Here is a 21,102-nt window from a genome sequence, read left to right as displayed (position 1 = left end):
GAGAGGCAACAATGTGTGTTAGTGTGTGTGTGTGGGGGGGTGAGGGTGTGGAGGGGTGACCAGGGCCCCTCTCCTTCCTCCCCAGGAAGGAGCAGCAGCAGCCTTTGCTGACACAGTGCTGGCTGATCTGCCCAAAGCTAATGCCAAGTGCTCCTTCCATTAACCCTCTCCCCAGGAATCACAACCCCAAGCTTGAGATAAGGAAGTCCAGTGCTCAGCTGAAGGTCCTTGCTGCTGGGGGCAGGGGTGGAGGTTGCAGGAGCTCCCAGCTTCTTCCCTTCCCAGAGCACTGTGCTTAAAGGGGTACAGGGAGTCCTGTGTGTGTGTTTCCATCCTGACTGGCTGTCCCCAGCAGGATGGGAGTGGGCAAGAGGGGACATGCACAGTCTAGCCTGCCTGTATCCCTCCTGCCAGGCCAGGGAAGAGCCTTAAACCAAGAACAGACAACTAGTGTGATGGCTGATGGTGAAGGGCCCCACTGCCTGGGAGGGATGCTTCTTAGATGAGGCAGGGATGTTTTAGACACCTGCCCCTCCCCAGTACCAGAGAGCTCAGAAACTGTCAGTGTCACACACGAAGTGGGACTGACACCCGAGGAAGTTGGGGAGCACAGCTGCTAGAACATTGTGCCTGCCACAGTGCAGCATCGGGAGAGCTGGGGGAACATTGGCAGCCTCCGAGGATGGGCTCTGGGTTCAGTGCTCTTTGTAGAGCCAGAACCTGAGCTGGGGGACAGCCCCTTGCGCAAGGGTCCTTGCCTCCTTTTCAGAAGTGATGCAGGTCCTGTAGTATCAACCTAGGTACAGTTGGCATAGGCTGGGGCCCTGGAGGGACACACACACACACACACACACACACACACACACACACACACACACACAGAGTCACTTCCCTCTGGCTAGCCACCTAAGAGTTTCCAGGTGACATGTAACCATAGATTTGGGTTAGATCGGGAGAAAGACACAGCAATCGAACCTTCTCGACATGGATGCTAGAGTTATCTCTGACCGTCTACCGGATATATGAAAGATCAAGAGCTGATTCCCTGCTCGAGTACATGAGGCTGCATCGCTCTCCCAGGCCCTGCCCACCCTCCTTCCTTCGAGGGCTCCTGTCCCAGGAAGTCATGTCTTGGCATGGCCACTTGGCCCTTCTGCTGCCATATTGATTTTATGTCTGCTCTTGGTCACTGAGGATATTGGCTGGTTCATGTTACCTCATTATCCACTTGGCTGCTCACTTCCCTTCTGTCTCCACATCCCTTGATCTTATCCCTTTACAGCAATCTCTTTGGGTTTGGCCAGCCATTCCTTGTCCTCACTTGGACCTGGAACCTCTAAGACCTCCCTGGTTCTCTGTAACTAAATTCCCCTCTCTGTCAAACCCACCTTCCACGGCACCCTCTCCATGCTCACGTGCCAACATCATCAAGACCTCTATTTGTCTCCATCCCCCTATTAGTGACATGGAACTGGTGGCTCTATTGGCCATCATCATCTCTCCTGGGCATGGCCTGTCAGCTGACTTGCATTTCTCTGCCTCGTACTTCCAATAGTCTAACCATTCCCCACTATGTTTCCCTTCTTAGAGTTTCCACTATTTCAAAACCACCACATATATGCATACATGCATGCACGCATGCACGCACACACAGAGTCTTTTAAAACATCCTGTCAGCTAAAAACAAATTAGAGAAAATGTGTGATTCCCAAAGCCTAAAAAGCCCATTTTCTGACCATGTTGTGGCATCTTTAATAGCAGGGTTGAACCTCTGCATTTTTACTACCCCAGGTCCGGAGCATCAGTAGAGAGAGCTGAAGAGCCCAGAGACCCAGTTCACGGCGCCTTTTCCTGGAAGGCGCTTTTTGGCATGGCAGGTTAGACAGGCTGTGTCAATTCCCCTCTGAATTCTCCAGAGAGGACGAAACACTCAGAGGTCTTAGGTCCAACCAAGGTCAGGCCAAGAGACCATCTCTACCTTCTGAGCCTTTTTGTTCAGTTGGGGAAAAAATGGAGGGTATAAATCTGGTTAAGGCCTCCCCAACTATATGGAACCTGTGGGTTTAGTTCAGTCTCAGGTGAAGCCATTTTCAAGGGGGAAATCTCCTGCCTCTGATCCTCTATCAAAGATGGAGCCAGATACTAGGACTCAGCTTTATAAGAAAAGGGAGGTCTTTCTCCTGCTTAGCAAGGAGGGGAGGGGATTATGGTTCCTGGTTAGAGTAGACATGAAGGGGGTGTGCCAGGCCTGTGCCATCACAGATTGCACATGAGCAAGTCTGGGGCTCCCTGGGTCTGTATGCACATGTGTAAGGAGGGACTCAAAATGGCCAGGCTCTTGCAAAGGGCTGTGGATTAACTCTCTGATGTCCTAGGGCAAGGTCTTCTGTTCAAAACACATTGCATTGCACTTCTGTCTTTTAATCTGGTAACGGCTGTCATCTCTCAGGTCCAGAAAACAATTCCCCTTCTCCCAGTGCTCCTACTACCAAGGTCCCTCATCTCAGATTCCAATCAACCCTAAGAGCCTCTTGTGTTGAGCAATTCTTTCCTTGAGGAGTGAAACAGTTTGGGGATCCAGAATCTCCAAGTCCTGGAGGGTTTCCAGGAGCTGCTCCCTGGTAGCGCCAATGAAGGAATTCTCTAGGAAGGCTGGCAGGCCTCCCACACCATCGTGTAAGGTATACAGGGGCACCCGCACCAGGCCCAAGACCTGTGAAGGGGAGGAGACAGGACACAATTCTTACTACAGCCAGATTGCTTGAGCAGATAGCACTGTACAACAAGACCCAAGAGTTCATGCTTCAGTGAGGCCCAATGGGCCTATCCCTGTCCAGGCAAAATCCCCAAGACAGGCTATGCCCATCTCCACAGGGATCCTTCCCACAGCACTTTCCTGAGGCCTGACTCCAGACACAGCAGATGCAGGCAAGCCCTGCACATAATCAGTTCTGTCTCAGCTGTGTAGGCCTTGCCGGCAAACTCAAGAGAACTGCAAATTCACAGACCTTCTTAAGGAGGGTTGGCAGAGGGAAGTCTGAAAGTTGCTTTCTCATTAGGGAACTGCCAGTGTGAACGCTGGGGTCACTTTCCAAACCTCTCCTCTCCAGGAGTTTGGTACTTGCCAGAGTTAGAGCATCTCTTCCATGTACCCACCCTGTCCCCTACTCCCCTGGGCCCAAAGTCAAACTACTATTGTGGTGTCATGTCTGACCATTATCATACTTGGGTGAGTATGTTCTAGAAAAACCTCTGCAGAGGCCAGTCGCATGTGTGTGTGTGTGTGTGTGTGTGTGTGTGTGTGTGTAAATTTTTCAATATTATTGGTCAGCCTGGACACGTTCAGGGTTTTGACTAGTGCTGGACACTGGCAAGGGCACAGGTCTGATGATCAAACCTCCCAAGGGGCCCCACCTCCAGCCCGTAGTCTTTGGCTAGTGGTGCTTTGGCTTCCACGGCCTGGAGTTGCTCTAATGTCAGACACTTGACATAGAAGTGGGCCACCACTTTCGATTTGGCATCGGTGAGGGAGCTTCGGTAGTCGGTGTGTACCACACTGAAAGTAGACACACCCTCACCCAACCTCTTCAGCAGTTCGTGATTCAGCCCGGCCTCCAGGCTGGGGCTGTGATCATCCACAATGCCACCAGGGAAGCCCAGTCGCCCATCAAAGCGCATGTACATCTGGGGGAGGAGGGAGTGGGGATTAGTTCGAAGACGGAAAGGTGATCCCCCCCCCCCCAGAAGGGCACAGAGCTAGGGCAGAGATTGGCTGTTCCTTACCAGCACAGCATAGCGTACTGGGATACGGCCACCGAAGAGCACCCTTGGATTGGGGGCGTACAGCATCACGTAACAAAGATGCCGCCAGGCGGGCCCCAGGGCCAGCGCTTCCGCCAATTCCACCTTATTGGATGTAGCCATGATTCTTTGCTTTTGTCCACTCACGTGATTGTGGTTCGGCAGGAGATTCTCGCCCCAGACCACCAATGAATGCCTGCAGGGGCCATGAGCATTACGAGACACCAACGCAGGCTTTGCTAGGGGAACAGCAGCCAATCAGGCTGGGGCTTTTAGGCCAGGCAGTGGACAAGGCTCTAAGGAAGCTGGAAGCTTCTGCAGGATTGGGCTCTGGACCAAGGCGTGGCAAAAGGTGTGGCTGGTGTCCTAAGTCATAGTTAACGAGGGTGGCAAAGCTGAGTCTCAGGTTTTGTATGTTGGGCAAGATCAGGTTACCAAGGAGTTATGAGAGCTGAAGGGACAGGGGTCCAGAGAGCCGCCTCAGGTTTGATTTTGACGTAAAATGTGGGTTGGAGTTGGTGTGGGAAGAATGAGTAGGAATTGTGACCTTATGATGGAGACCCAGAGAGTTCCCCTGCCTCTTCTGATGTGTCAACAACTCAAGGGTCCTCAATGGGCCAGGACATGGACCCTCACCAGACAAACCTTCCTGCCCCTTGATCTCAGACTTGCCGATCCTCATAGTATGAGACATAAGTCTTGGCTGTTGGCTCTTCCAGTCTAAGTCATTTTGTTGGAGGAGTGGTGATGGACTAAGATGACAACATTCAGGACTTTGGGGCCTACGGTCACACGTGTAGTAGTCACCCTGCTATGCTAGATACCCTGCTCTGAAGGTGTTCATATTCTCCAACATGGTTAACATGCCAGGTAACAGCAGATTTGCTAGTGTCTCTCTGTCCCCCCCCCCCCTCTCTCTCTCTCTCTCTCTCTCTCTCTCTGACACACACACACACACACACACACACACACACACACACACACACACACACACGTTCTACCTTCCCAAGTTTCTGCAGATGTAAATTTAGTGCAACTGTCTGAGTGGGTGGCTCACGCTCTCAGGGATCATGTCTCAAGGAGCCTTCTCCACAGCCTGTTTGGATTTGTGTCTACAAGCATCCCGTGATGGTGGAGGTAGATCTGGCCATTCCACAAAGGAGATCTAACTTCTCTACATAAAAGCTGCTTCTGTGACCTCAGGTTCAATGTTGCTGTAGTTTCTTATTCATTGTATCAGTTCATCCACAGGCTTCTTCTGTCCTCCCATTACCCTAATTCTTTGGCTGCTGTCCTCACTGTCTCCCCAACTCCTGGGCCCAATAAGCTATGGCATGGTCTTCCTTACTTCGTAGCTATTTCCTACGGGAGGGCTGTTGGTTCTTACTAGGAAATTGTGCTGGACAGCAAGATTGTCCAGGTAGAATATGACTGTACTGTAAGCTCTAGGCCCCCCTCAGCTGGGAGAAGAAGGAATTATGTGTGTTCAATGACCCGATCTCTCCCACTTCCTTCTATATATGTAAATATTTCCATGTGTGAGCATCTGAACCTGTATTAATTAGAACAAAACTTCACACTAATGTTTCCAGCTCTGATCCACCACAATGTGGGCCATCCTGCTCTTTCTCCCCTGCCTTGCAAATATATTCACTTGTATTTCTTTAAAATGGGAAGATTACAATTTGGCCTCGACATTGTAGCATTCTCTGCTCTTAGTCACGCACTTTATTTATTTCTGATGTTTGCCTGGGATCCTTTGCAAGACTAAGCTTCTTTGTAGTTGTTCTATCAAAAAGGAAATCATCGAACTCCAGTGTTGTCTTTAGCTACACGGCCATTACTAAGGAGCCTTGTTCTCAACTTAGAAAGTAGCAAAGCCATAAGTGGTGGTTCAAACTACAGTTCAAGACTTGGGAGTCTGAGGCAGGAGGATCACTGAAAGTTTGAGGTCAGCCTGGACATACAGCATTACAGGGCAGTGTGGAGTGTGGACTACGGAGGGTGTGTGTGTGTGTGTGTGTGGGGTCTCTTCCTGACACACACACCAATGCATGCCTAAACTTAGCACCTAGTAGAAGATGCAAACTCAATGTGTATTCAGCTGGAGTACAAAGAAGCAGACCCCCTCTGTGGAAGACACAGCTCCAGTAGATTCCATTTCCTCCCTTAAGACAGTGTTAATGCCGCAAACACAGGGTTCATGCTTTGCCGGGACTATTTTGAAAAGGAGCATCTAGTTTTTTTGTAAAAAGTCACAGTCTATTTGAGACAGCCCTCCCAATGTATAAAAAGCAATGCCCCTGCCCCAAATAAAGCCTGGGGATTTGAGTGTGGGGGAAAGGACGGAATGCCAGAAGGTTAGTTTATTGCCATGGTGACATGTGAGCATCAAGCATAAGGTCGAAGCATACAGTAATCAACACTGGTCAGTTGCTCAGGAGTTTGGAGTATATGAATGGTTTACTTTATTTTACAGAGGATGGGCTTGCCCAGGAAGACTCTGCTCCAATTCCTGTGCTCGTGTGGGAAAGGCTGGAGATGACAGCAGGTCCCATATTCAGGGACCAGCATCCTTCCAACTCAGCCAACTCAGGGTCCAAGGCAAAACTCAGAGTCAAACCACTGAGAAATAGCCTCAAAGTTACAAGGCCACAGCCAGGGAGTGTAGGGAGGGGTCAGCCAGACAACTCCATCTACTGGAAAGGTAAAAAGGTCACATTTCTTATAAACAAAAATGTTTCTAGCTGTTGAAGGACTGCCTCCCAGACTAAGTTGGAGTCTATTTGTCTATTCTGCTGGTCTTAGTCTATCTCCTTTTGTTATAACACACTGTATTAGCACCCGCAGACCAGATCATTTATAAAGAACAAAGAATTGCCCACATTAAGGTTTTAGAGACTGGAAGGTCAAAGGTTAAGGCAGCAGATCTAGTGAAAGCTTCCTGTGGATGGAGACTCTGAAGAATCCCCAGGTGGCACAGTCATCACATGGCCAGAGGGGCCATGTTTTATGACAGACAGATCATCCATGAACCAGTGACTGCATCGTCCAGGCAGGCAGAAATTCTTGACCCAATCACCTCTTAAAGGTTCCATCTAGTCTCACTTTTTGCTGTCTCAGAAAGATTAAATTCCAACAGGTTTTGCTGCAGTCCTACATAAATTCCAATGGCCATTGCATTCCTAGTAAATATTTACCAATATAGTAATCATTTGTTGGGCCATATTTATGAACTGTTTTCTGAAATTGGGGAAGAACTGAGGACCCCCGTAATGATTATTTTGAGACTATCCTGGAACTTAAGGAAGACTGCAATGTCTTCACCCATGAGCTATGGTTTAAGGTGTCAGCCTCTTTTATGCCGAACCCAGAGTGATGGCTGGGCTCTTATAAAACCTAGGACATTTTTTCCCAGCTCCACCCTTGAAGCCATTAAACAATTAACTTTCATCCTTGGTGTGCTTTATCTCTGCATCACCCAAAATAGCTGGTGGCGTTTCTTCTGTAAACCTAGATGGCAAAATGTATGTGTGTGTGTGTGTGTGAGAGAGAGAGAGAGGGGGTGGGAGAGGGAGAGGGAGAGAGAGAGAAGCAAGGCACAAAGTCCCTTCATCTCCCATCTCTGTGACTGTTTCATATTTGGCATCTTCCAGGGATTGTTATTATTATTAGTTATCTACACTGAAGTAGCCCCAGATTAAGACTGTATTGCTGAAGGACAAAGATGTAATGACACACTCTTTTTCAAGTCAGGTCAAATCCTGCCCCTCACTCCCACACCACTGAGCTAAAGGGAAGGGAAACTCCAGTGGTCTTTTAAGAGTCTATGGTCTCAAACCCCTTTACACTGGCTCTCCTTTCTTCTAAGGCTGATGCATCAAAAACACACAGATCTCCAGAGAGTAGGATATTATCCCTCTGCACCTGTCTTCTTAGAAACATGTTCTAAAATGCAAGGCACTGTTCTCTGGGCACATTATGAATTCCTCTCAGACCCAGCAACTCACAGAAGCATTATCCTATGTTAATATTATGATGACCATCATCAAGGAGACTAGACACATTCATTAGCTTGACTTCTTTTACAGCCCCTTGTCTTCTGACCAGTTTGCCATATGGTTGGGCATCAAAAGACCTGGGGTATCTAGAGGAATCTTTCTTGATGTGAGGTCTCTTGTTACCGCACAAACTGGCCTCTCCTCTGAGTAAAATTGATCAACAACACAAAAAATGAGGACATGAAGTAGGGAGAGAGATGGGGTGGAGTGGAGAGGGAATTGGAGGAAGGAAGTGGAGGACAATATTGTTTTAGGGTAAAGTCAAAATCAACTTGGGAAGGAATGGGTTCATTTCAGCTTACATTTCTACAACATACATACATGCAGACAAAACACTCAGATATATAAAATAAAAGTTAAGTCTTTAAAACACCAACTAATACCTCATCCATGTGTAAATTTTTAAATGTTGTCAGTAGTAACAAATAGCAAACAAAACTAAGCAAACATGACCTTTACATAGATGTGTTACGTTTAATAATGTATTGTTGTAAGAAAAGATAATGGGCTGGTGAGATGGTTCAGCAAGTAAGAGCACTGGCTGCTCTTCCATAGGTCCTGAGTTCAATTCTCAGCAACCACATAGTGGCTCACAGCCATCTATATTGGGATCTGATGCCCTCTTCTGGTATGCAGGTGTACATGCAGACAGAGCACTCATAGATAAAAATATGTAAGTAAATAAAAAAGAAGAAAAGGATAAAATAGGTGATTTGCTTTATAATAATGAAATCTATATTCATTATGAACAAAAGCCTTTATTGCTCCATGAGTGAGTTTTGGGAATAAATCACAGAATGGAGTCACTGTCGGGATTCGATCCAAGCCATTATTTATATACTGCTTGCATGTTAGTCAGAAAAAGAAAGAAAAAATGTTGTTCAAAAAATCCATCACTGGAGATTAGCAGGCAGATGTCCAGGCTGGTGTCCCATGCCCATCACAAGCAGGTTGGACATAGCTCTTAGAGATCATGGTGGGTGGGTGTTGAGCATGCCCTGGATGGATGCAGTATGAGCACCTGAGTCGTCAGAGTGCTTCTACCCACTGCAAACCCTGGGGCTGAAGGCGTGAAGGAAAGCCTTTCTATGACCCAGACCCACAGGCACCAGCAGCCAGCTGAGTGCATACAGACATAGATACCATAATTTCTGACCAGGAACTGGAGGTTAAAGATGGAGGCTCCAGCTGAGCAATTGTTTCCCAGACTGTAAAGCTCGTGGATTTTCACAGGAATGTATGTGCATCTTTGTGGGCAGCATCACAGTGAAGGCTCCGGAGAGCAGGCTCTTTTCCTTCTGTGGTCAGCAGCTGCTCCTCAAGATAGAGGAGCTGGTCAACTTCAAAGCAGTCACTGGCCCGAGGAACCACCGTCTCCAAATGCTCCCGGACCTCTGCTTCACAGGCCTTCTGATGCCTTGCTCTCCTGAGGTAATCATAGACCTCCTCAAACACTTCCATTCCTAGCTTCTGCATGGCTGATCTGCCAAGAAAGGTAGGAAAGATTACAAGTCCCACACAGAGACCATCTGCAAGAAAGTACACTATAAAATCTATGGCTATACAAACAATGCAACCCTGGCATTCGGGAGGGGGAAGAGAGGACATTAAAATAGAGTATTTCACCCTCAGCATTCGACGGTGGTCACCAAGCCATGTCTGAGTGTTGGCTAATTGTGTCCCAAGTACTCCTTCAGAAACTTGAACACAGCAGAAAACACATGAGGAATATCCTTGCCTTCACCCATGCGTGTGTACACACAATGGATCTGCTGGTATTTCATCATGATTAATAAGGCTACTTTATGATGAAAAGGTCATAAGCGGGAAGTCTAAAATCCAAGCTACAGAACCTAGCCGCTCTGCACTGCCACTTTCTCCTTGGCCTGAACAATAAGGGTAAAAGTGTGCAGGCTGCTGCATGATTATGTGGCTACATCCCCATCTTTGGTTTTGACACTTTTTAAAAATATATCTTCCCTAGGAAAAAAATGCTTTTGGGGAGAAAGATGCAGAGAGGCCAGGAAGTGGTAAAAACATGCAAATATGCAAATTCATAGAAATTATAATGAAGCAAAAAAAAAAAAAAAAAAAAAAAAAAAACAAAGGCACATGGCCTATTCTTCAGGCATAGTATAAGAAACTCTTTCCATGCTTATAGGCAAAACATTCATACACATTTTTTTAAAGAGCCCTGGAAGTGATTCGTGAACTGTAAGGCACCCTGCACATCAGGTGTAGAGTCACACAGACACAGAATGTTACAGGCTCTGTAGCAATGCCATTTCGACTCAGGGGGAAAGACAACCATCGCGAGTCACTAGGAATGAGTAAGACTAGCCCTCTGTTGCTCTAGTATCTCAAGTGGCGGGCTATGAACAGGGCTGGGGAAAAGACAGAACTCCATACAAGTAGGCATGCAGTTCAGGAGCATGAAGCTTCCCCCATGGGACATTTGACCTTAAGGTCTTCACCCCGCCCCCACGTTACATTCTTTGTTCTCTACCAGGTAGACTCTCTAATGCAGTTGTGGGCATGGTGCTCTGTTGAGGCTAATATTCCTTACAGGGTTATCTTACTCATAGCTGAAATTTCATCTATTATTCTAAAGTTTAGACCAACTATAGAGCAAGACCCTGCTAGGAACTGCAAGAGACACACTTAAAACATAAAGTTTGGAAAAATAAAAAGGGTTAAAGGAAAACACCAGGAATATTATAATCAAATGAAATCTGAGGTAGCCATATTAATATAAGCCAGATTTTAAGTGACAAAATAAAAATAAAAATAGTTGCTGGAGGTGGGTGGGATTAAGAGCAATGGCTAAACAATCATGAGGGCCAGAGTTTAAATTTTAGTACCCAAATAAGAAGCTGGGTGCACCAGCTCCAGGAGGTTAGAGACAGGAAGATCACTGTAGCTTGGTGACTTTCAGTTTGGCCAAGAAAATGTGAGTCCCATGTTTAGGGAGAGGTCTTGTCTCAAGGGGATAGGTGAGGCCCATAGAGGAGGACTTTGATGCCCTCTTCTGGCCTCCATGAACACACACAGGTATGCACAAACATGTGTACACTGTCATATACAAAGGAATAAAGCCCTTTAAAAGCCCCTTATTGGGATAAAGAGTCACTACCCAATGATAACATTTCAAATCTCAAGGAAAAAATAAACATGTTCAACTAGCATGTAGCTACTAACTGTAAGCATAAGAAGCACTACAGAGATAAACGACTGGATGAGCCTTCTTAACAGAGGATTTCAAAATAGCTTGCTCCATCATTGGTAAGTGGCAACTTGAAAGTTTTAGGAATAGGGATGGAGAGATGGGTCGGTGGCTAAGAGCATGGCTGCTCTTCCAGAGAATTGACCCCCAGCACCCACAGGCACCTCACAACCATCAGTAACTCCATTTCTAGGGCATCTGATGCCCTCTTCTGGCCTCCACAGGCACTGCACGCTCATGGGGCACAGACAGTGACACAGTACAACACTCATACACAAGATGAAAATAAAAATTTAAAACAAAGTAACAATGACACAGAGGACCCGAAGAGCATAGTTACTGACTTGGACACACTCAGAGCCCAGCCCTCACTGCCATGAGGGAACACAGATGCTTCTCTGACTCTTAGGAGATTGTAACACGACAAATAAAAGACCCAGGGACTTATATTGGGGTTCAAACTTCAAGCTGGTGATCAGAAAAGCAAAGCAGCTGGCTACTAGCTCTCACCTCTAGCTCAGGCTAAAAGGGATGATCCATGAGCTCTTCACCAAGCCTCAAACCGCTACCTCTCCTCAGCTTGTCTGGAGAATGAATACCCCCTACTGAATACTGAAGTCCCTGCTTCTGTCTTTATACCCCTCTAGTGCTGGGATTAAAGGTGTGATCTGTTACTCTTTTAGACTGATTCAGTCTGGGGTATCCCCGAGTGGCCTTAAATTTAGAGAGATCCATCCTATCTGTTAATCCCGAGTCCTGGGATTAAAAGTGTGTATATACTACCGCTCCTAGCTTCTGGTTGCTGGAATTAATGGCGTGTGCCACCAACTGCCTGACCTCTATAGCTTGAGGCTGACTTTGCTTTTCTGAATCCCCAGGCAAGCTACCATAAATCCGAATAATATATCACCTCAGGAAATGTTTGCAGAAAGGCATCAGCTAGTATACAACTCAAGTCTCAACAACATTTACACATGTAAGTCAATTTAAATTATTTTCTAAATTACAGGCCAAAGAAATAATCAGCCATGCCATAAACTCATGTGAGGCCAGGAGGAAGTGGGCAGGCAGGGGCTTCCACACTGGAACACTGTGGTGATGTCTGCTTAGACTCAGAGAACACACGGATATTTCTACAACAGTGCATTGGATGCTCAGGAGTCATAAAATAGAAACGTCTATTTAAGGGGATGCTCTTGTTGTTATTTGTGATTGGGGAAAGGAGGGCAGCGTTCTTTATACTGTTCACATTAAAATGACTGTCTTTTTTTAAGGAGGAGATGTGGGGTATGGCTCTCACTACCACTAGTCAGAGCTCTCAAATGGAAAGAACTTTATTTTTAATTTCCCATCCATTTTTACGTCCCATTTCCGTTTTTTTTTTTTTTAAGTCAAAAGTAAGTCTTTAAAGTTGCTCTAGGGACTCTTCCATATCAATTTTTGCCCTAATGCTTTTTTTTTTTTTTTTTTTTTTTTTTTTTTTTTTTACAGGTTGTTTGAACAGCCCAAGGTCGGACAGGCAGTTGGGGACAACCTAGGACTAGATATCCAGCTACCAGGTTTACCAAGCAATAATTCCATGGGCTGGAAATGGTACCTGAACACTGAGACCAGCTGCAAGACTGCCCGATTTCCAGAGCTAGAACCAGGGCAAATCCTGTGGGAACCAAGAGGTCTTGGTACACAGCCCCCACATACAGATGGCTGAGAAATGTTTGTGCAAAATAAGATGTTCCGTGTTCCACCCGGGTTCCTGGAACTGTTTTTGTTTTTGACAAAGCCCTTTCCGGGAACACGATGACTGGGCCTGAACCCAGGCATGGGACATGAGGAACTGCCTCGCTGTCTCCCCCTCCCTTCTTTAGTCCAGGGTACATAAGCCTCCAAGCCGCTTTAATAAAGAGCCTTCTGATCTTGACTGCTGTGTGTATTCAATCCTGACGCCCTCCGCGTGACTTGAACCCAGGCCATACAGGCTCGGCAAAATCCTACCTGCGTGATTGGCTGACTCAGACCGGAAACTTGCTTAAACTCCCATGGAGCACTTCCTCTCTTCTTGCCCCGCCTCCAAAACCAGTCTCCCTTCTCCGAGTAAAGAGGAAAAGAAAGATCTCTTCACTCAGCCTTTGCTGTGCTTTCTAACTCTATTAAATATTGGTTATTATTTTTTGTTCTTTATTTTTGTTTTGAAACAATCTTACATACCTCAAGGTGGCTTCAGGCTCTCTACGTAGTTGAGGCTGGCCTTAAACTCCTAATCCTCCTGCCTCCATCTCCTGAGTCCTGTGATGACAGGTTTAAGTTACCACACCTACACCAAAGTTAACTATTCTTTCTGTCCTCTATCCCAGGGGCTATAAAGAAAAAGGCCACATGTATCCTTTGGCTCTTTAAGGGTAACATAAAATATTCTCACATTTGAAATCCTAGTTTTATTTTTAAACAATCTCATATTTATGGAAAGTTCCAGAAGTACGAACACCTCGGTGCTTGAGGCTTTTGAGAATGAGTAGTTAACTAGACGCTTCCCCACATATATTTTGTTTGTCATACATACAATCTCAAAATGAAGACTAGTCGCCAAATCAGGGAATTGACACCAATGAATTACTGTCATCTAATTGACAACTTCTCCCAACTGTTCAAAGCGCCGCAGTTTAACAAAGGCCACAGAATGACCTTGACTTAGTCTCGTCAGTGATTCCGACTCCCTCACTTGGGTTACCTTACCGGTCTATCTCACTCTTTGACTATCTCTTCTTTTATGTTATCCTGAAGATGAATTCGAATCCACTCTCCTATTATCTCAGGGTTTTCTTAAAGAGCCCCAACTATGCTCTTTATTTATTCTTTTTTATCTTATATGTTTAAAATTCTTTTTATTTTACAAAGTGTGTTCCAGTGGTTTTCCACCCCTCACCTTCCTCCTACACATTCCGGCCCCCTGTAGCTTCATCATGCCCCGTGTGTCATTTTATCCACCCCCATCTTTCCTAGTCACCTATTAGCATTCTCTCTTGGTCTTTTGTACCTTTATTCACACTTACACATATTTATCTGTATACATATTACACATTATAAACTAGGATTTGCGTATGAGAGAGAATATGTGGAGCTTTTACTTCTGAGTTTGGATTATTTTGTTTAATGTTGTATTTTCCAGATCCATCTTTTTTACTGCAAATTTCATTTTTTTAAAGATGTGGAATAATTTGACCATGTATATACGTATGTATGTATGTATGCATGTATGTATGTATGTATGTATATGTATCACATTTTCAGTATCCAATCATATTTTAATGGGCATCTAGGCTGGTACCATTTCCTTACTATCATAAATAAAACAGCAAAGGACATAGATGCACAAGTATCTTTGTGGTATATGGAGTCTTTGTGTATGGGTGTGATGCTCTGAAAGAAAATGGCTCCCGAGAAGAGTGGCAGTATTAGGAGGAGTGGCTTTGTTGGAGCGTGTATGGCCTTGGTGGAGGAAGTGAGTCACTGTGGGGTGGGTTTGGGGGCTTCTTTTTACTAAAACTTCCCTTAGCGTGACTGTCAGTTGACTTCCTGTGGCTTGCAAGATGTAGCACCATATTTATCTGCATACTACCATGCTTCCTGTTATGATGCTAATGGACTGAACCTTTGAAACTGTAAATAAGCTACCACTCAGAAGGCAGAGGCTGGTATATCCTGAGTTTGAGGTTAACCTCGTCTACAGAGCAAGTTCAAGCACACTCAAGCGTAGGCAGAAAAGATGACAATCAAAAACAGAAAGTTGGTGAAGATGTAATTAAACTAGGTGGGGAGGGGTCATATTCCAGCTGCAGCAAGCAGCAGAACTTGGCAGCTTCAGCCACATGGTTCTTAGCTTTAGACTTAAGATAGAAGAAATGGGTTATGGAATTTGCCTCAGAGAGCAGAACTTGGCAGCTTCAGCCACATGGTTCTTAGCTTTAGACTTAAGATAGAAGAAATGGGTTATGGAATTTGCCTCAGAGCTTAAGGAAAGCTGCCGAGGCCAGGCATGTGTCAGGGGTATCCTTGAATGGAGGAATGGAAAGGCCATTGTGCGAAGCTGTGAAGTTGAAGCTTAGATTACATTGGAGAAGTCAAGATGCTAGAGATGCTAGATTCATAGGATACCTGCCGAGGAGAGCTATGGCCAGACTAAGAGAAAGGAATGTGCAAAGCGTAAAGGAGTTGAAGACCTGAAGAGTGTTTTGACATTAGACCTGGAGATGCAGCGTTTGGAGTTTGCCCAGCTGGGTTCTGGTCTTGCTCTGGTCCAGTATCTCCTCACTGTGCTCCTTTTCCTCCATTTTGGAATGGTAATGTATACCCTGTGTCATTAATGTTAGAAATGTGTGATCTGCTTTTTCATTTTTATTTTATAGGAGATTACACTTAGGATATTGCATAAATCTCAGAAGAGACTTTGAACTTTGGACTTTAAAACATTATTGGAACTGTGATAAATGATGGGGACTTTTGAAGTTGGACTAAATGCATTTTGCATTATGATACTACTACAAGCTCATGGGAATCAGAGAGTGGGATGTGGCAGTTTGAATGTAATTGCCCCCCCCATAATCTCATATAGGAAGTGGCATTATTTGGAAATGTGGCTTTGTTGGAGTTAGTATGGCCTTGTTAGAGGAAGCGTATCACTGTGGGGGCAGGCTTGGCTTTGAGGTAAATCATGAAAGTAATTGCACATTTAACAGTTGCCCTCCACCCAAGCAGTAGCTCTTTAAGCAATGTGGCATATTGGAAATTTTTTTTTGTTTTACTCTTTGGATTGGCATTATTACAATTATGCTGTGGGTAACAAGCATTTAAGCCCCTTAGCCTTTGTCCACTACAAAGTAGTGGCACTTTAAGGAGCCTGTGCTTCTAATCGGCAGACCAAATGTGTAATGTCTGTCTATGGCCATCCCAACTTTAGCATGAGGACATTTAAGACATACTATAAAGTGTAGAGTATGATACAATGGATACAAGTCTAAATCCCTTCAGAGATGAAGGATTATCAAAGACAAATGAAGCCTTTTCTTCAACCATAACTCTTCCCAGTTCTCAGAGGTATCCTGAGTGGTTTTTATCAACACCAAGTATTTAAAAATAATCATATACATGTGATGCATATTCCTTAGAAACAAGGGATACTGTTTTGTGTATTTTTATACTTCTAGTAGATGGTATTAATTTTTTTTGTCTATTTTCTCCCTCAAAAGTGTTAACAGTTAGTCTCCCTTGATTCAGCAGCTCATTGATTTTCACTACTTATTCTCCTGCTGATACATCTTCGGCTGTTTCCGTCACTCTCTGGCACACGTGTGCAGCCTGCCAAACACATGCACTTTTAATAGGTGTTGTGACCATTCTTGCACACATCTCCCTGGATACAATTATCTTAAAACAAGAAAAATAAGCCCACAGAAAATCTAGCTTTTCAGACAGGTTCCACATTAACTCATTATTTTCAGATTGATTTGCTGTCATGCTCAGCCAACCCTTCACAATGACCTCCAGATGGTTACAGTAGCATGATCCAGAGTGGCATAGAGAAACTTTAAAACTCAGGATTTCGGGCTGGGGGGGGTGTAGCTTGGTGGTACAGCACCTGCCTAGTGAGGCCCTGACCAATCCTTAGTATCTCAGAAAAACAAACAAACAAACAAGAACAAAAAACCAAAACAGTAGCTGGAGAGATGGCTGGGTGGGTAAAATGCCTGCTGTACAAGCATAAGGACCTGAGTCTGACCCTTGAAGCCCACATAAAAGCTGGGCATGGTGCTGGTGCTCTAAGTCTGTAATCCTAGAGCTGGAAGGATTCCTAGGCTGAGTGGCCATCTACCCTAGCTCAAAGGCAAGCTCCAAGTTCAGTGAGAGAACCTGCCTCAAAAAAATAAGCAGGAGAGTGGGTGAGAATGATCCTTCTTAGCATTAACCTCTGGACTCTATACTCACCTACAGGGGAAATCGGCCCCTGGGTACAGACACATATACAACACATACCACACACACACACACACACACACACACACACACACACACACACACCACATTTATGAGAAAGTCCTATAATCTCACTAATAATACCTCCTAATGGAATACCTTCATGTTGTAGATTATATAGACAAGGTTTAGGCAAGGGGCTGCTTGACACAGGTGAAGTGGTTCCCAGAGGGGAGCACTGGCCTTCAGAGATCAGTGGCTACTTTACGGAGCCCCCATGATGATGGTTGGACATGTGAACTACACAGACAATCCCTATGTCTTCCTCATATGCGCTGAACCCCACTAAACAAAGAGCCACAAATCAAGGGCCACACAAAGTCCTTGGCTGAATCAGTGAATTTTGTCAAGTTCTCTATTTCAAAAACCAATGTCATCCAGCTTTCCGGAAACAAAAAACAAGGATCAGAAGTTAAACAGAATTCCTAATAAAGCAGAATGAGGGTAATCAGGATTTTAAAGAAAAGTTAAAAGAAAAAAGAAAAAAAGAAAAAAAATATCAGGGTAAAGAAATTAGAAAATACTAGCTTTGGAAGATACGGATTAATTTGGAGATTTTGGCATTCTCCCCCCACCCCATTATGTGTGTGTGTGACTGTGTGTCTGTCTATATGGGTGCCTTCACCTGTGCAGGCTGGTGTTGAAATGTCTTTCTCCACTACTCTCTCTGACACGGTTCTCAATAGGATGCACCCACCTCCTCACCCTGCAGTGTTGCACTTACAGGCATGCACCACCACACTTGGCTTTAACATGGTTCCTCATACTTGCACAGCAAGCGTTTAGCCACCGCATCATTCCCCCGGCTTCTCTTTTCTCCCCACACCATGGAGTTTTGCTTACCCCCCCCCCCCAAGACAGGGTTTCTCTGTAGCTTTGGAGCCTGTCCTGGAACTAGCTCTGTAGACCAGGCTGGCCTCGAACTTATAGAGATCCACCTGCCTCTGCCTCCCGCGTGCTGGGATTAAAGGTGTGTGCCACCAACACCCGGCTAGTTTTGCTATTTGGTCCAGGTTGGCCTAACAAAATCACAGAGCTACTGCTTTAGCCCTCTGAATGCTGAGATCCCATGTGTGAACCGCCATGCCCTGCTAAGGATAAGTCCTTGTGATCGGAAACCATAGGGTGTCCTTGGACACGGTTGATTTAAAGCTGCCTTGCATTTCGTAAGATCTGTCAAGGATCCCCTCCCTGGCCAAGCTTTAACTGGCTCCATTTGCTCAGTCTAGCTTGGCAAAACCTCCCCACCCTTCATCCTAACCAAGTTCTTTTTAAGCAGTTTTCCAGTCTCCTCGTGTCATTTCTGCCATTGTGATAAAATACCTTGACTAAAAGCAATTTAGGGGAGACAAGGTTTATTTGAGCTCAATTCCAGTTACAGTTAGTTCATAACGGCAGGTAAGTCAATGAAGAACTTGAGGCAGTTAGTCACATCGGTCAAGGGTAGAGAGAAATAAACTCATGCATACTTAGTACTCATCGAACTTCCTCTTACTCTCTTATACAGTCCAGGGTCCGAAACCAGGAAATGGTGTTGCCTGCTTAGAGGCTGGCTCCTAGCACATAAGACAAGCAAAACAACACCCTGACAGCCCAGCCTGATCTAGAAAGTTCCTCATGGAGACTCTTCCAGGTGATTCTAGACCATGCTGAGTTGACAAAACCCACCCCTTCAATGGGTTCATTGGCAGTAAATCCCAGCTGTCCCTGCTCCACTTGGTACCTGTTTACTACTGCTCCAAAGCAGCTGTCCTTGCCTCTTTGGTTTGTTGCATTTACTCTTTGGAAGACTGACTTCTCACTGTGCTTCACATCACAAACCGCCTGGAACTAGAATGGCTCTGCATGTGGGCTCACCTGGACTAGCCCCGGTGAATGCCAGCTTAAGAAGCAGTCCTGGCTGACTAGTCCTATTCTAAGTGTTCTTCTTTGCACCTAAATCATGTGCACTCACCTGCATTGTGGAATTCCCTGGCTAGAGAAGTTCATAGATGTCGACCTGCTCAAGGCTGGAGAGATGGATCAATGCTTGCAAGCACTGGCTACTCTTCCAGAGGTCCCGGCTTCAATTCTCGGCACCCACATGGTAGCTCACAACTGGCTGTAACTCCAGCCCCAATGCCTTCCTATCTTCAATGTGGCTGGAGAATGAATGCCAAGCTCTGAGACCCTTTCCTTGTTTTAAGTATGTCTCATGAGTCCTGGATTTAAAGGCATATGATCCCAAGTGCTGGGATCAAAGGCATGAGCTCTGTTAATCTTCACTGTTGTGTAGGCCATGGTGGCCTTGAACTAAGAGATCCATCTACCTCTACTTCCCAAGTGGTGGGATTAAAGGTCTGCTAGCCACATGGGCTCCTACATTTGTATGCTGTATGGCGCAGATCTTTCTCTGCTGCTGACTAAGCAGTAAACCTTTCCCACTTCAAGTCTGAAAATACTGCCTTCTAATTTCATTTTCCTGACAGTCTGATTGGAAGGTGTCAAACAAGTACAAGCCTGTGCTAATGACGTTTTTTCTTCTTTTATTTGTGTCTGGGGCAAATATTGCAAAAATCATTTGGTGTGAAATCAAGTTTTGATTAGATATGTCATATACATAGTCTTGGGAAGAATTGAATCACAGGTTTTATATTGAACCATATGGAATTATTTTTACAGGTTTAAAACAATACAATATTGGCAGCCACATACAGTCAGTGGGGTAGGATTTCCTGAAATATATATTTCATAAATATATATGTATATGGGAGTGGGTGTTCGGAAGGTAGCTCAGTAAAGTGCTTGCTTTGCAATCAGGAGAACCTGAATTCTATCCCATAATCCATGTTAAAGAAAAAAAAGTCAGTCATGGTGGCTCATGCATATAACTCCAGTGGGAGGTAGAGATGGGAAGACCCCTGGGGCTCACTGGTTAGCTGGCCTAGACTAAGTGATAATCTCCAGGCTCCCAAAAGCAAGGTGGAAGATGGCATCCTGAGGTTGACTTCTGTGTTCCTCATGAGGGCTTTGGAGACCCACTCCCCACACACACACAAGAAAGAAGAAAAATAGAGTATAGACTGATATCTGTGGCAGCTGAGGTTTTACTTTTCTTTGGAGATCTGCATTTCCAGGTTGGAGGAAACACAGCACCTTGGTACCCATCTTCTAGTCTATGCAGTGAGGGAAACAGAGGGGCTGGAAAACCAGGCCTGGTTACAGATTCAGGATGTGTGTGTATGCCCCTGGAAGGAAGCTTATTTTTGGATCTGTGAAAGGAATACATAAATGGTGCCAGACCTAGACAATACACTAGGGTACATGTCTAAGTTTCTTTTTCCGTCGCTGTGGTAAAATATTCCGACAAAAGCAGTTTAAGAAGTAAAAGGTTCATTCTGGTTCACAGTTCAAAGCTATAGTGCATCATGGCAGAGAAGTCAAAGAAGCTGATCTTGAAGTAGCTGCTCACATTGCATCCAGACTCAGGCAGCAGAGAGAGATACATGCATTCTTCTGGCCTCCTTCTCTCTCTCTCTCTCTCTCTCTCTCTCTCTCTCTCTTCCTTCCATCCCCCAGGGAATAACACTATCAAGTGGATTAGTCTTCTTGACTCAATATGAGAAAGATAATCCCCTGTAGGCAGAGTTTCTATGTGTCTGGGGAGCCGCTCCCAAATAACCATTCAGAGATTTATTATTATTTATAAATTTCAGCTGATAGTTCAGGCTTGTTATTAGCTAACTCTTACATTTTAAATTAATCCGTATTTATTATCTACCCTTTGCCACATAGTGGTACCTTCTTTCCCTTCTCTCAACATGGCTTGTTTCTCTCTGCATCTGCTTGAGACTCCTCAAACTCCGCCCTTCTTCTTCCCAGCATTCTCTCTGTTCTGAAAATCCTATTGGCCAATCAGCTTTTCACTAACAAGAAGAGCAACACATTTTTAATGTATAGGAGGATTATTCCATAGCAATCCCCCATAGGCACAGTCCCTCAAGCGATTCTAGA

General features: G+C 45.2%; 2 protein-coding genes across 5 annotated transcripts in view; both read right to left on the bottom strand.

The window, feature by feature from the left end:
• Nucleotides 1–2,500: 2,500 nt before the first annotated feature.
• LOC127213387 (U8 snoRNA-decapping enzyme) lies at nt 2,501–3,991 on the bottom strand. Its single transcript, XM_051173768.1, has 3 exons — nt 3,784–3,991; nt 3,415–3,684; nt 2,501–2,713 (listed from the first exon to the last, which is right to left on the bottom strand). Exons 1-3 carry the CDS (start codon nt 3,922–3,924, stop codon nt 2,504–2,506), a joined length of 621 nt encoding a protein of 206 aa, XP_051029725.1. The 5' UTR covers nt 3,925–3,991; the 3' UTR covers nt 2,501–2,503.
• A 4,605-nt stretch (nt 3,992–8,596) lies between these two features.
• Nek11 (NIMA related kinase 11) overlaps nt 8,597–21,102 on the bottom strand; it is a 212,526-nt gene continuing 200,020 nt past the window's right edge. Inside the window, exon 13 of one of the 4 annotated variants that reach the window (XM_051205802.1) lies at nt 8,597–9,345. In XM_051205802.1, coding sequence (XP_051061759.1) covers nt 9,090–9,345 — 256 coding nt within the window. In that variant the 3' untranslated portion in view covers nt 8,597–9,089. The remainder of the gene's footprint in view (nt 9,346–21,102) is intronic. The other 3 variants (XM_051205818.1, XM_051205809.1, XM_051205792.1) reach the window with 3 other exon arrangements.

The sequence above is a fragment of the Phodopus roborovskii genome, unplaced genomic scaffold (assembly GCF_943737965.1).
Source record: "Phodopus roborovskii unplaced genomic scaffold, PHOROB, whole genome shotgun sequence".
NCBI lineage: Eukaryota > Metazoa > Chordata > Mammalia > Rodentia > Cricetidae > Phodopus > Phodopus roborovskii.
The sequence above is the reverse complement of the archived record's forward strand: the minus strand, read 5'-3'. Positions and strand labels throughout refer to the sequence as shown.

Bases quoted from the DNA above. Each gene is read 5' to 3' on its own strand.
- LOC127213387 (XM_051173768.1), bottom strand. From the start codon at position 3,924: ATGGCTACATCCAATAAGGTGGAATTGGCGGAAGCGCTGGCCCTGGGG. The intron at 3,685-3,783 runs GTAAGGAACAGC...CTCCTCCCCCAG, and splicing joins CAGTACGCTATGCTGTGCTG to ATGTACATGCGCTTTGATGG. The intron at 2,714-3,414 runs GTGGGGCCCCTT...TCCCCTTCACAG, and splicing joins CCAAAGACTACGGGCTGGAG to GTCTTGGGCCTGGTGCGGGT.